The sequence below is a fragment of the Hipposideros armiger genome, unplaced genomic scaffold, assembly GCF_001890085.2.
Source record: "Hipposideros armiger isolate ML-2016 unplaced genomic scaffold, ASM189008v1 scaffold_62, whole genome shotgun sequence".
In the NCBI taxonomy this organism is placed as follows: Eukaryota; Metazoa; Chordata; class Mammalia; order Chiroptera; family Hipposideridae; genus Hipposideros; species Hipposideros armiger.
The window spans coordinates 5232026-5246020 of record NW_017731412.1 but is presented as its reverse complement, the minus strand read 5'-3'; the positions used below and the strand labels follow the sequence as shown (position 1 = coordinate 5246020).

General features: G+C 49.1%; 1 protein-coding gene across 1 annotated transcript in view; it reads left to right on the top strand.

Moving 5' to 3' along the window:
- NOS1 (nitric oxide synthase 1) overlaps positions 1-13995 on the top strand; it is a 165560-nt gene that overhangs the window by 83017 nt on the left and 68548 nt on the right. The window contains exon 4 of the mRNA XM_019641581.1: positions 8490-8616. Within this exon, the coding sequence (XP_019497126.1) occupies positions 8490-8616 (127 nt within the window). The remainder of the gene's footprint in view (positions 1-8489; positions 8617-13995) is intronic.

Genomic DNA, 13995 nt, shown 5'->3' with positions numbered 1-13995 from the left:
ATAAGTGTCCCAAACCAGGAAGAAGAAGCCCAGACACAGGATGTTTTCGGGGTCACTCTCGGGGTTGGCAGCCCCCTCGGAGCACATGGTTGCCTGGAAAGGACTCATCCTTCCAGGGGCCTCTTCGTCCAGGCTGCTTTTTGGGGTGGGGGTTGGACGCGGTATCCTGGATGCTGGATGAACTGGTGACAGTGAGGCGGAGCCCCCACATCCAGGTCACACTCAACAGTCTGTGATTTCTGGGGTCCCGGCAGAGGCTGGCGCCGTCCCTGGTTCTCAGCAGTGCCCCTGACCTGGCCTCTCGGCCTCATTCTCTCCCTTCCTGACCTCTTTCTTCCTGGACCCAGACTTATGCTCCTGTTCCGTCTTGTCCCTTTTTCTCGTGGGGCATCCTTGGCCCTGTTGTTTGGGGGCGCTGGCCTTATCTGGGAGAAGTGGTGTTTAGTTTAGATCAGCTTCATCCCTTCATCTCAGGTAGGAGGTGGCCCTGGCAGGGGGTGACGCCTCGGAGAGAGTGTCAGGAAGAGACATCCGGGGGCATCCGGAACCTTCTGCACTGGGGAGCGGTCACTTTAAAATGCTGCATGTCAGAGGATATCCAGGTTGTCAGCTTGCTGCCCTGAAGGAGGGCTCTAAAGAGGCCAAGGTCCCTGGTCCGGCATCCATCTGGACCAGCCGGTCAGCCTCACCCCGCACTCTGATAACTTCTCCACTTGCAGGGCACTCGGTTACTTACAGATTACCTCCTTGCATAAATTGGGCTCCCTAAGTAGGACATGTGGTTTTAACCACCTTTTATAGGTGAGGGGAATTGAAGCTCAGAGAGGTGAAGCAACTTGGCCTGGGTCACACAGCACGGTGGTGGTTCTACCTAGAAATCTCACAATGTGTGTCCAGAGTTAAAGAGAAGCCAGGCAAGAGAATGTGGCTGGAGGAATGGAAGTCAGTTTCACAGTTTCAACAGCTAGAGAATCAGCTTAACTGTGCATGTGTGGAGGGGGTGGGGGAGGCCTCCTTCTATGACGAGCGAGAGTTTTGTTTTGGGGGATGTTTGTGTGTGTGGTAAAATCGGTATACAAGATTGTCAATATTTCAGGTGTACGTTATAATTCTCTGTGTGTATACACTTGCAGTGTTCACCACTGTAAGTCTAGTTACCATCCCTCACCAGACAATTTATTTTAAGCCATTCTGTCCTCCCCTACAATCCCCTTCCCCTCTGATAACCACCAATGTGTTCTCTGGGCCCATGAGTTTGTTTTTATTTTGTTTGTTGTTTTAGATGTCACATATAAGTGAGATCATATGGCATTTGTCTTTCTTCATCTGACTTATTTCACTTAGCATAATACCCTCAAGGTCCATCTATGTTGCCACAAATGGCCTGAGTTTTATCATCATTATCCTCAACCTCTACGGGGCACTCCAGGTGGGCAAGTCCTTGGTTCTTCCTCAAAGCACCCTGTTTTCCTGATAAGGAAACCAAGGCTCATAAAGGTGTAGCTACTTGCTGCAGGTCACACAGCGAGCAGGCAACAAAGCCAGGATTGGACTCCAAGCCCATGCTCTTGACCGCGACTGACTTTGTGGATGGCACTGTCGGCCACAGTGAACTTGACCGCTAGCCATCAAGTTTCTTGAGGACATCAGAATATTTTCTCAGAGTCCAAAAGGGAAACTGAGGCCCTGAGGTGCCATCTACTAGAGACAACACCCCTGGAGAACTGACCTAGACCGGCCAGTGACACCATTGATTCCAGGTCTATCTACAGTAGAGGGTCTCCTCCTTGATGCCCTGGACATGCCTCAGAGCTTTGAATCACTCTGGCGGCATTTTCCAGCGAAGAAATTGAATCCAGCAACGTTGCCTTTACACCAAATCTCAGTGCAACAGTTCCTTTTCACCTTGACCATTCGAATGTACGTGGCTTCCTCACTCCCTCTTTTCCTGGGTGAGGGGAGACAGGTCCTCTTTCTAGAGTTATTACTTTTCTATTATACCCTCTTTCCATCAGAGTCCCTGCTGTCTTATCACATAGGCACCCAGCTCCTTATTCTGGGGAAGAGCTATGGAATAAGCCCCCGCAGCCACCCCACATTATGTGTAACCCGGGGGCTTCTCACAGTCTATCACCCAGTGAACATTTGTGGAGCAGCTCTTCCGCCCCAGAGACTGTCCTCAGAACTGGCGATCCACTGATGAACCTTGGCCATGATGGAGTCAGGTGATAGACAAGAAACGAAAACTAAACAAAAAGACACAAGCAATCCTTTTAGTGTTACATGCTATGAAGGAAATATTAATAGAACAGTGATTTGGAGAAAAGTGGCTTGGAGTTGGATGGGACATTAGATCAGATGGTCATGGAATGCTTCTCTGAATAGACAATATTTATACTGAGGCCGGAAGGCACGAACCATGAGAAATCCAGGGAAGGGCGTTCCTGGCAGAGGGTACAGCAGGAGCAAAAGCCCTGGGGCAGGAAGGAGTTCGGGGTGTTCTAGGAATTGCAAGCAGACCTAAGGGCTTTGAGTGTGATGAGTCGGGGGACAATAGTAGGCAGTGAGTTGGGACACCAGGCAGGGGCCATCCACCCTCCTGCCACTATGCTCTCTCCCTGTCCCTGCCACCATCCGCTCCTTTTATCATTTTCCTATGGCTTCTGTAGCAAATTACCACAAACTTGGTGGCTCAAGACACACATTTATTCTCTGACGTTTCTGTAGGTCTTACGTTTGGAGGCTTTAGAGAATACAGGAAAACCTTGGATTGCGAGTAACATGGTTTGCAAGTGTTCCACAAGACGAGCAAACATTTCTAATATGTTTTAACGTGGTAAACGAGCGATGTCTTGCAATACGAGTAGTTTGTTTCCGGACGAATTATGCTCGCAAACCAAGGCGTTACTGTAACTTGTTCCCTCGACTTATCCAACTTCTAGAGCTGCATTCCTTGCTTCCTCCATCACGTGGCCTGCCTCTTTGGTAGCCAAGTCTCCCTCTGTTTCCTTCTTGTGAGGACACTTGTGATTGTAGTTAGGGCCCATCCAGATAATCCAGGAAAATCTCCCCTTTTTCATGATCCTTAATGTAATCACATCCCCAATGTGATCCTTAATGTAATCACATATCCATGCAAGGTCACATATATGGGTTTCAGGGATTAGGACCTGATATCTTTGGGGCTATTTATTGTTCAGCCAACCATGCTCAACCAACCAGCCCCATTAAGCGGTCCTGTGGCCAGGCCCTGGGCTGTCCAATGACTGTCCCCGTCACCATCACTAGGAGCTCTCACTGGTCTGGGTTCAGTGACCTTGCTTCTAGTCCCTACCCTTTGCCACTCACTCACCAGCGACATCTTTTAGGAAAGCCCCTTGACCTCTCTGGGCCTTAGTTTCCCCAACTGTAAAACTAGTACAATGTGGACCAGACGAACCCTAACATTCTTTCCAGAACAACCATTCAGGTTCCTCCTGAATGCTCATGCTCACTGCAGGCCACGCAACTGACCAGTCCACCTCCCACCTCCCATGAAGAAGATTTACATTCGACCTCTCCCAGCATCCCAGGAGGAGGAACTGAAATAGGTCAGAGGTCACACACTGGGAGCTGAAGGTCACACAACCCAATTCTCCCACAAGTTTTACTTGGGATGCAGACTTTTCTGAAACATTTTGTGGCCAAATAGAAAAATCAAGCAATCGCACATGAAAACTGCATTCCAGCCTCTTCAAAGAAAGTAGCAGAAGAGCTGTTAGCACGAAGTCCACATCCTGGGGAGACAGCCAGCCTTGGAAGCGGGGCAGGGGTTGTCGGGGGTTCTCTCCAGTGTCCCAGGATCCAAACTGAGGCCAGTCCGCCCACCCCAAGCCCCGTAGACACTGGAGTTTTAGAATCCTGCCCAGTTTTGGTGATGTGAGTAATTAGAGCCATGACTGTCCCTGAGTACAGACACCCTCACCTCACTTCTCAGCTGCAGCATTCGCTGTAGAATTATGACTCTCGAGAGCATACTTTTCTCCTCATAGAGAGCTTTTCCCCTCCAGCATGGTGCAATCTAAGAGAAACTATTTGCAGAGACCCGAGTCCCCAAGTCTCTTCTTGCTTTAACTCGGCTCCCAGCATCAGCGACCAGGTGGAGGCAGGAACCAAAGGTTACTGGAGTGTGGAGGGCGAGAAGGGGGTGTTGGAGAGAGGGTGGTGTCTGCCGTGGGCAGGGCTTCCTGCCAGGACCAGCTGCCCCTCAGCAGCCTCCTTGCCTGGTTGGGCCTTAGCAGGCAGCCTCCCTCCTACAGGCTGTGCCCCACACACAGGCCTGGCCCAGCTGTTCCTCTTCCTGGGTCCTTGGGGTTAGTCAGTCATCAGCACTGGGGTGACCATCACTCACACAAACTTTCTGTGGGGTCAGGCTCAGGACCCCAGTCCTCACTGCATCGGAGGTCAGACGGTCCAGGCTCCCAGGAAGGATGTGGGAAGGGTCCTCAGAAGGTTTAGAGATGCTAGACCGACTTTTGGCTTGGGCGTGATTGCCCAGCTGGCCAAGTGGAAGTAAAAGGGCTTTAGTGTAGTCCTTGCTGGAAAGCAGAGAAAAGGCTCGCCAGGTCGGAGGCAGAATCCCACACCTGGTCTTAGGGGGGAACTGACGGGAGGGGGCTGGAGGAATGAAGGGAGACAGGGAGAGGGACATTTCTCACCAGGAGGCCTGCTGGGACGCAGAGCACTGCTGGGGAGATGAATCTTCAAGGGTGTCCCTATACCACGTGGGGAGCTGCTGACACTGCAGATTCCAGGTCCCCACCTACACCCACTACTTTAGACTCTCCAGGGGTAGCTCAGGCAAATTTTAACAAGCCTCTCAGTTGAACTGGATGTACCCTAAAGTTTGAGGATCACCAAGTGTGACCACATGGTGGCTCCGGGGACACTGGGCCACCCAGAATGCCAAGTCCACTGGGGGAATGGCCTTTCCAGGGGGGCAAAGACACCCGAGAAGGGGTGGGAGCCACTTAGTGAAGGCAGGTTACTTGATCCCATCTGGGAACAAGGGACAACTAGGAAATAAATCCTCCTATGTCCTTGGGTGGGACAGAGCAAGGATGGGAGGAACTAGGAGGCATGAGATTGGGGTCCTCAGCCACATCTAAGCCATGTGTCTCGATAGAGAGGGGTACATTTTGCCCCCCTTCCCAAGGGGACATTGGGCAACATCTGGAGACATTTTTAGTTGGCACAGCTGGTGAGGGATGGAAAGGTGGATATTACTGGCATCTAGTGAGTAGTGAGTAGAAACCAGGGATGCTACTAACTATCCTACAATACACAGGACAGTCTCTACTAGAAAGTATTATCCAGCCCCAAGTATCAATAGCTCCAGGCTGAGAAACAGACCTAAACTGAGAAAACTCCAGGCGGCTGGGCAAGACCATGACTCAAGGAGAGTCACCATCCCAGCTTCTCAGGAGTCAAGACAGACCCCATCCACCTCCATCTGTGAGCTCCCAGTATACTTATTTAAATGGAGAAACAATACATCAGAGTTACCAAAATTGCATGGTAACAGAGAAATATTGGGTTGTTGGAAAAATCGCGGTGCATTTTTGCAACGAGGAACAGAGAAAAAAAATACGTCATGACTTTTCCGACAATCCAATACATTCAACACCTCTACCTCATTTGGAGGAAACATCCAGTATCTAAATCTGAAATTCTTCACGAGTGTGAATTCTTATTAACCCTATTTTAGAGCTGAGTAAACTGAGAATTAGAAACTGGTGAAGTATCCAGAATAGCCAAAGTTGCACAGTTTATAACCGGCAAAGCCAAGAGTTGGACATCAATCCACAGCCCATGTTCTTATCCAGCAGGCTACACTGCCCAGACGAGCCCATCCAGCAGGCAGGTCCCAGGGTGAGCAAACTCATGGCAACAATGTTTTCCTCAGACCTGCTTATCACTGACAGACTGGGGGTTGCGAATCCACCTAAATCTACTTCTAATTTTGCCCCCTGGGGGAATGGAAGCCAAACAGCTCAGCCTGCAATGTTCCCCGTGGTGCCATATTAAAAATATTCTTCCCTGCTCATCACGCAGGACTCTTAAATAGTTTGTGTTGACAAAACACTTCCAATGCATTATTTAAACTAAGTTGTTAAAGGCTTTAAAAAAAAAACAAAACAGGAGAAAGATAAAAGCAGCTCTTCTGCAGATTCCCATGAGACAAGCCATGTGAGTCATTTCAGAGTTGCCTAGGTAATTGTACCCTGCAGTTTTTGTAAACTGGCCTCATTCAGGCGAGAGATGTTGGATTACTTGCTCTTTTGCCTCTGGCTTAGTGTGGGCATCCTAACTAGATTTTCCCTGTCTTGGTTTTAAAAAAGGAAGGCTCTGAGCCAAGCATCAATCAGACCTAGGTTCAAATCCCAGCCCTGCTATGTGCTTACTGTGGGACCTTGGGGAACTTACACAACCCCTCTGGGCTCAGTTTTTGCATCTGTACAATTGGGCTTTTAATGTCTCGGTGGAGACGAAATGAAATAACTTCTGTGCAAGTGCCTGGTATGTTACAGATGCTCAAACAATGTTAACCTCTTCCCTTCTCCACCAAATCCCCATTTATGGTCATGTGATACAGAGTTTCAGAGCTGACAGGGAGCTGAGTGACATTTAGAGAGCAGCCTTCTCAACAGACAATTCCTCTGTGGATCACCATGTAGGTTTACCATTGACTTGGGTTCTGTAATCAAGAACCACTCCCGGTGTGTTTTGGTGACATTTTAAAGACAGTAAAGCAATATGTCCCCTCTGACAATGACAGACCTCTCCAAGCAGGAGAGCAGAAGTGGCTTTGACATGGTTCCACCAGGAGTATGTGAAACACAGTGAGGAGGGGTGTCTGGCTGGACTTGAGTGAGCAACCAAAACGGCCACTCAGGGCTAGGCACTCACTTGGGCCCTGGCTTCTGATTCAATCCCAGTGAATTTCCGGCCCAGGTTTGGGGTCAGGGGAAATGGTCCGACCCAGACCCAGGAGTCCCCAAAGCTGGGAACATAGAACAGAGGGCTAGACAAGGGCCAGCCTGGATGCCTGGGACCAAAGCTGAAATGGACCACAGAGCAAGCCACAGTGCCCAAAGTTGGGGAACAGACAGATAGCATGGACAGATAAACCTGGGTAGGAGGTTGTCAGGAAGCGGGAGCCAGCACTCAGAGGGTGGGAGAACAGAGGCGAGGCAGGGCTGAGCGAGAGATCTGGATTTTAATGCAAAGTCAGTCCCACCTCAGCCATGACTTGACTTCGTTCTATCTCAGGATGGCCAGGCTGTGGAACGAGGCTGAGATAGCCCTCTCCTGAACCTATTGAAGTTCAAAGGCTGGAAGCGAGGGACGCTTCATGGTTAAGAACTCAGGCTGTACAGTCAGGAACAAGCCTGGGTTTGAGCCGAACGCCACCATCACCAGCCGTGTGTCTTAGGCTGGTGATTTAACCCCTCTGAGCCGCGGTTTCCTCATCTGATGATGGTTGGGAGGAGGATGACAGTGGTGATGAAGATACTGATGATGGTGGTGATGGAGGAGGGTGGTGGTGTGGTGATGATGGTGATGACGAAGATGATGAGAGCGATTATGGCGGCGGTGATGGTGATACTGAGAATGATCATAACACTGGTGATAATGGTGGTGGTGTTGATGAAGGAAAGTTGGATGGTGTTGACTATGATAGTGATAATGGTGATGACCATGAGAGCCTCCGCTTCAGAATGGATGTGAAGAGTAGGCTGGACTGTGTGACTCCGAGCAACCTAGCTTCTGACCCACCTCTGCCATCTGTAAAATGGTGATCAATATTCATACCTCACAGGGTTATCACAAACATTAAATTAAAATATATGTCATGTGTTTAACGCATAGGACGTGCTTAGTAAATGCTAGCTATCATTATCAATAATATTATTTTCGTTGCCATGTTCCCGTTATTTTCAGACGCATTCCTGTTTATCCTGGGCTGGTATCATGGCTCTTGTTATCAATACCTTACTTAGTCAGGACTGGAATGACTTATATCCTAGCCCGCAGAATTGGTTTCCTCCCTCATGCCTCCTGCCTCCTACTTTTTACACCATGAAGTCTGATGGCCGTTACTTTGTCCATGGGTTCTGCTAGGAGATGGGCCTCCTGTGGTCCTAGATCTCTCAAAACCCATGTCATGGCCATCCTGAAACGATGACCACAACGACGGGTGTGGGCCAGCCATCGGTGCCAGCTTGGATGAGCTTACCTTTGTGTTTGACAGTGGGGCTGCCTTCCCACCTGTTGCTGTCGACCCTACGCAGCAGCAGGCTGGGCATCCAAAGCTTGTTGGCTCCACGTAGAATCATGTGAGTGAGTGGTGGAGATTGTAAACTGACTCAAGATTTCCAGACCAAGGCCACCAGCTGGTCACTCCTGATGCCGCACGTTCCTCACCTTACCCCTGCTTTACCTTTCAGAGAGCTGGATGGCAAGTCACACAAACCTCTGCCCCTCAGCGTGGAGAATGACCGAGTCTTTAATGACCTGTGGGGGAAAGGCAACGTGCCCATGGTCCTCAACAACCCCTATTCAGAGAAGGAGCAGGTAAGTGGGTGGTGCCAGCTGGGGGGTAGGGGTGGGGAGCTGAGGCCAGGAGTGCCTATTCTAAGGTATGGATTTTGGCTTTGCTTTCTTAATTCCGTTCCTGCATTAAAGTCACTCGTGGCTCTGAATGTAAAAGGTATAAAATATCCATGGTGAAAATGTTTTTCTCTCCCCTAATCCCAGGGGCAAGCAATATTTATTGTTTTTGTGGTACTTTTAGCAATACGTATTTTATACACAGGCCAACACACACACACACATTATTTTTACACAAATGAGAGCCCGTTATACATATTGTTTTGCACCTTGCTTTTTCACTTATCAACCTATCTTGGAGATTAGTCCTCATTAGTAGGTAAAAAGAGCCCTGGTTCTTTTTAACAGTTGTATAATTTTCCATTGCATGGCTATGCCGTATTCATCGAGCCAGTCCTCCAAAATGGACGCTAACGTCATCACGAATGTTTTACATGACATTGCTGTAATGAATGACATCGTATAAATACCTAATTTGGCACACGGGCAGGCTTATCAATAGAAAAAATTCCTCGAAGTGGAATTGTTGGATCAAAGGTCATACTCACTTGTGATCTGGGCAGAAATTGAAAAATTGCTCATCATAAAGGCTGTACCGATCCTGCCGGCTAAGTAGGCGCGTGATTGTTTCCCCACAGCCTTGCCCGCTCCATGTTTTATCAAACATTTCAGCCTTTGCCATTTTGCCAAGATGTATTGATATTTTGGCAGCTGAGAAGATAGCATTCCCGAGAGTGGCTAGATTTGGCTAGAGAACATCAGCGCCTTTTTCTCACCTGCCAGGCAGCTAACGGACAGAGCCTAGCAACGCGTGTGAATTTCCCATCGTCCTCTGCGTTGTAGTGAGGTACAGGTGGGCCAACCAGCGGGAGGTCACTCAGCCGGTCATCTTCTTCCTTCCCTCCACCTGCCCCAAGCCCTGGATGGCACGGGCCAGGTTGCCAAACTCTTTCTTCTGCAGCCCCTTTCGCCACCGGTTCATCTAAGCAATGACTCAAAGGCTCTTTACATAGCTTCCCAGGGAAGGGTGGCACATTGCAGAGCCTCAGTAGGGAGTGCTTTCCTTAGCTGCTGATGGCTGGCCAGGAAGATATGAACATGAGGGATTCTGCAACAGGTCAGACCCACACTCCCCCTGGCCAAGGACTCCACTTCTCACGGTGACATCTGGGAATGTGTAGAGGTTCCTATGATACTGCCTCAAAATCAAGGTCACACTGTGAGCATGACGGGACCATTATCCCTGAATGATTACATGAACAAATAAAGTAAAATATTTTCTTTCTTAGTTGAAAGAGGTGTTGCCGTAATGCAAACTCTCCCAAGACAAAAGACAGAAAGAGGCAGCCTCAGGCCCGATCCAGGCTGTAGACATGATCTGTTAGGTCTGCATTGTCTTATCGAAAGAGACAGATTATAGTGGTACTTCGAATGTATTGCCAATAGATCAAACCTTTTATATAAATATCGTATTGACAGCTTCTCTTTAAAATGTGGATAATCTGACCACCCTGAGCCTATGTTCTGGGGCAAAAATCTCCTAGGCTGAGTAGCAGCTGCCCCCTCTAGACAGGGCGTGGGCTCGCTGGTTCGCCACAGTCCCCTCCGCTTCCTGTTATGCTCCTTTCATTAAGTTAGGGTAAAAGTTAAATCTTTGTGTAGCCAGGTCTTTATTGTAAATGTCAGGCAGCGGTCAACCAAGAGGTTTATACGTTTTAGGAAAGATGAGAATGATTTCATGTTTGATGCAAATGAAGAATATTTTTAATGGGTTTAATATGCAGCCACGTGTTCCGTCTTGAAATTACCCAGCCTGCTTTGCTGCTCTACCTTCCCTACCTGCCCCTCTAGGTATCCGAGTTTGTAATTGCTGGAGTTTGTAATTGCTGGTCTGGAGCAACCCCTGAGATCTGGGGTATAGGGAAGAAGCAGAGTTTGGCCTTGACCCCACCAGGAGGACCCTTAAAGTCCTGCTGAAACCTGAGCAATAGCAGGACTCTGATTATTCCCTTTCACACCGTCCACCTCGGTTAGACAGTGATAGCTCGAAAAACATAACCTTGAACTTCAAGCCTGAGGAGTGGGGCTCAATATTGGGAGCAGGGCAGGCGTGATTCATAGGTCCACTGGCCACCTTTGCAGGGCATCATGGTGAAATGATCAGTGGCTCAGTCCAGCTGCTGCTGTCACGGAATGCCATCGACTGGGTGGCTTGTAAACAACATAAATTTATTTCTCACAGTTCAGGAAGCTGGGAAGTCCAAGATCAAGGTGCCAGCAGATTTAAGGTCGGGTGCAGCCTGCTTCCTGGTTCATAGACAGTGGTTTTCTCACTGTGTCCTCACATGGCAAAAGGGGTGAGGGGGCTGTCTGGGGTCTCTTTTATAAGGGCACTAATCCCATTCATGAGGGCCCCACCCTCATGACCTAATCACCTCCCATAGGCTCCACCTCCTAATACCATCACGTTGAGAATTTGGTTTCAACATAGGAACTTGAGGGGGACACAAACATTCAGTCTACAGCAATCAGGGAGCCGTGTTGAGAGCTTGCCTTAGGGCCTCCTCTAAAACAACAATTCCATGTCCTCGGAGAAGGAGGAAGGGTTCTGGAGAAAGGGGGGCAAAGCCTGAGGCTTCCTGACGTTAAGATGGCCCAATAGCTTTAGACGTGGGTCCCCCAGAAGCACGGCAGCTAGGCCAGCAGTGCTTGGGATGTCCATTCACCCCTTTAGCATCAAATCCTCAGTGTAGTTTATGAGACCAAAAAAGGTGCAAAACCACTGGCCTGAGAGATCGGACGGGGTCTGTTGTCTGAGATTCAGCTTCCCAAATGCCCTTACAAGTAGAGCTGAAAGGAGCAGAGACCCAAATACTCGGTTTATATTTGTGTCCCAGAGCTAAGGATGCAGCCCGCATTACCTCCTGCTAAGACATCTCCATAGACACGGAGCTCAGAAATGTTTCTGAGCAAATCAAAAAACACACACACAATGTTCTTCTTCTTTCCAACCTGATAGGCCAGCTCCTATGTTTCGCCTCCCCTCTACCTGCTCAAAGCCACTTTACCTGGAGCTCCTGGAATCGGATTTCTTTCTCCCAGTTGTAACCCACATTTGCTTGCTTTTTTAAGGCATCCATTGGGAGGGGAGGGGGTAGCATTGTTCATAACACAAAGAGAGACCCTGGCTGCTACCTGCTTTCCTGAGTCAGGAAGACAGGAGGGGGTGGACAAGCAGCTGATTCTGCATTTTTCTCCAAAAACTGGGCAAAAGGCAACAGAGCCCAAGGGGAGCAGGGCAGATGCAGGTTAGACACGAGAGGGAACTTCCTGGCTCTGGAGACAGCTCTTGGAAGGAATCATGAGGTCTGTCCCATCCTCCTTGATGCTCTTGTTGGTCCAAATTCAAGGAAAATCAACCATCGAGGTACCTTCTCCTAAATAAGTCTCAGAAGCCCGAGATGTTCATCTTTATCTAGCAGTCATTTCTCTTGCTAAACAGTCTGGGTCAGCCGTGGGTAGGGCGAGTGAAACTCAAGTCCCTGGTCAATAGAACCCAGTGTGTGCATGACTGTGACATCCATCTTTAACATCTCCTTGCAAACTCTATCTGGCCTGGGCTGGTAGATAGAATGAACCCGTTTACCCGGCACCATTCACCCAGTACCTGCCGTGTGCATAGCTCAAACATGGTCCTCCCTGCTCTTGAGACCTTCACGGATGAATGTGGGGAGACAGACATGGGTCCAGTACAATTAATCCTAAACTAGAGAGGGACACGAAATGCTGTGGGAACATAAATACCTCAGCAAGTATCAGGAAAGGTTTACCCAAGGAGGTGACATTTGGGGTGTGAAGATTACATAGGAGTTTGCCTGGAAGCAAGTAGGAAAAGGCGTTCTACCAAAAGGAACCGCTGTGGCTGATATACTGCTTTTTGTTTTCTTGCAAAGGAGCATCATTAGATCTCTGAGGTTGTCGTGAGTACTAATACCATCTGAGACACATACTGAGTTTTGACGCCATTCGCAATAGCCCTCTTAAGTGAAAACGGTACCCTCGGCAAATGTCATGAGAAACGGCTGTTTGTCCATTCTCCCGGCAAAACTTTAGGATTTGAATCAAGCCCTCTCGCCTTCTCTTCTTACTAAGCGTCTATTTCCCTTGCCTGCCTGATTTGCTTTCCTAACGGGTGAGGGGTGGAACTGTGCTCCAGTTGTCTATTTTCAGATACTAATTAAGCATCAGTCTAATCCTTAGTGGATGCGAAGGGGGTCTCGGGCCTGGGGAAAGTGAGATTTTCATTTGCATGCTCCTCTCTCTTATTCAGCCTGCTGCCCCTCTCTCCAGCTTCTTGCTGACACGGGCTATCAGGTAGTCAGGTAGATGACTTCTATTGAAATCCCCTTCCCCACCCCCACCACCTCATCAGGCGCCTGGCACGTCCTCACCCCCGGGGACATAGGGCTTGCTGGCTGCTTTCCAAATGTCAAAATCTGTTGAGAAGCTTTTCTCTCCTTCCAGGTAAGTGTCAGCACCCCCCCAGCCTCTCTGGAGAGCTCCAAATTACAAGGCAAGTTGAGAGCGCTTGTGGGTCCCCAATCTTCAGAGGATCAGAGGCCACCAGGCCCCCTCTTAACATGAGCACGCACCCCAAACTGGTCAGCTGGTGCTGACTTTGCTGAAAATCAAAAAGGGGGCAACCAGACCCAGCCACGCTTTGTCCAAATGAAGGCAAATCAGCAAAACACGGCGTCTCTCAGTGACAACCCAGCATGCCACAGGGAAACCTAAGTCAGCCCAGACTTCCTGAGAATTAATGATGTCAGGATAAAAATAACAAGAACACTGACAACAGTGGGTGTGTGGCCGTTCTAACCCCCGAGACTCACTCACCCACAGCCCTGGGCCAAGCACTCAGCTCTGAGGTCAGCCCATGTTCAGCCTTTTCCTGCTGGTGACATTGGTCAGAGAGCTAATTAGTATCTGTGTTGCGCCTTCACTTCCTAACAGGGACTAATAGGCTCACTGAATTGTGGGAAGGATGAAATGAGATAATGTATGAGTCGATGGCATCACCTGTAACAATGATACCTAATGTTTGTTGAGCCGTGTCAGACATGGCGTTAAGCACTCGAGGTCCTTGATTTTATGCAATCCCCAGCCCAGCCCAATGAAGGACTATGACTGTCCCCATTTTACAGATGAACACACTGAGGCACAGAGGGTTTAGTAGCTTAGTGAAGGTCACATGACTAGTAAGTAGGGGAGATGGGACTTGAACCCAGAGCCCCAGAGCCCACTCTTAACTCTATAGAGCCTGGCACAGAACAAGTGCTCCAA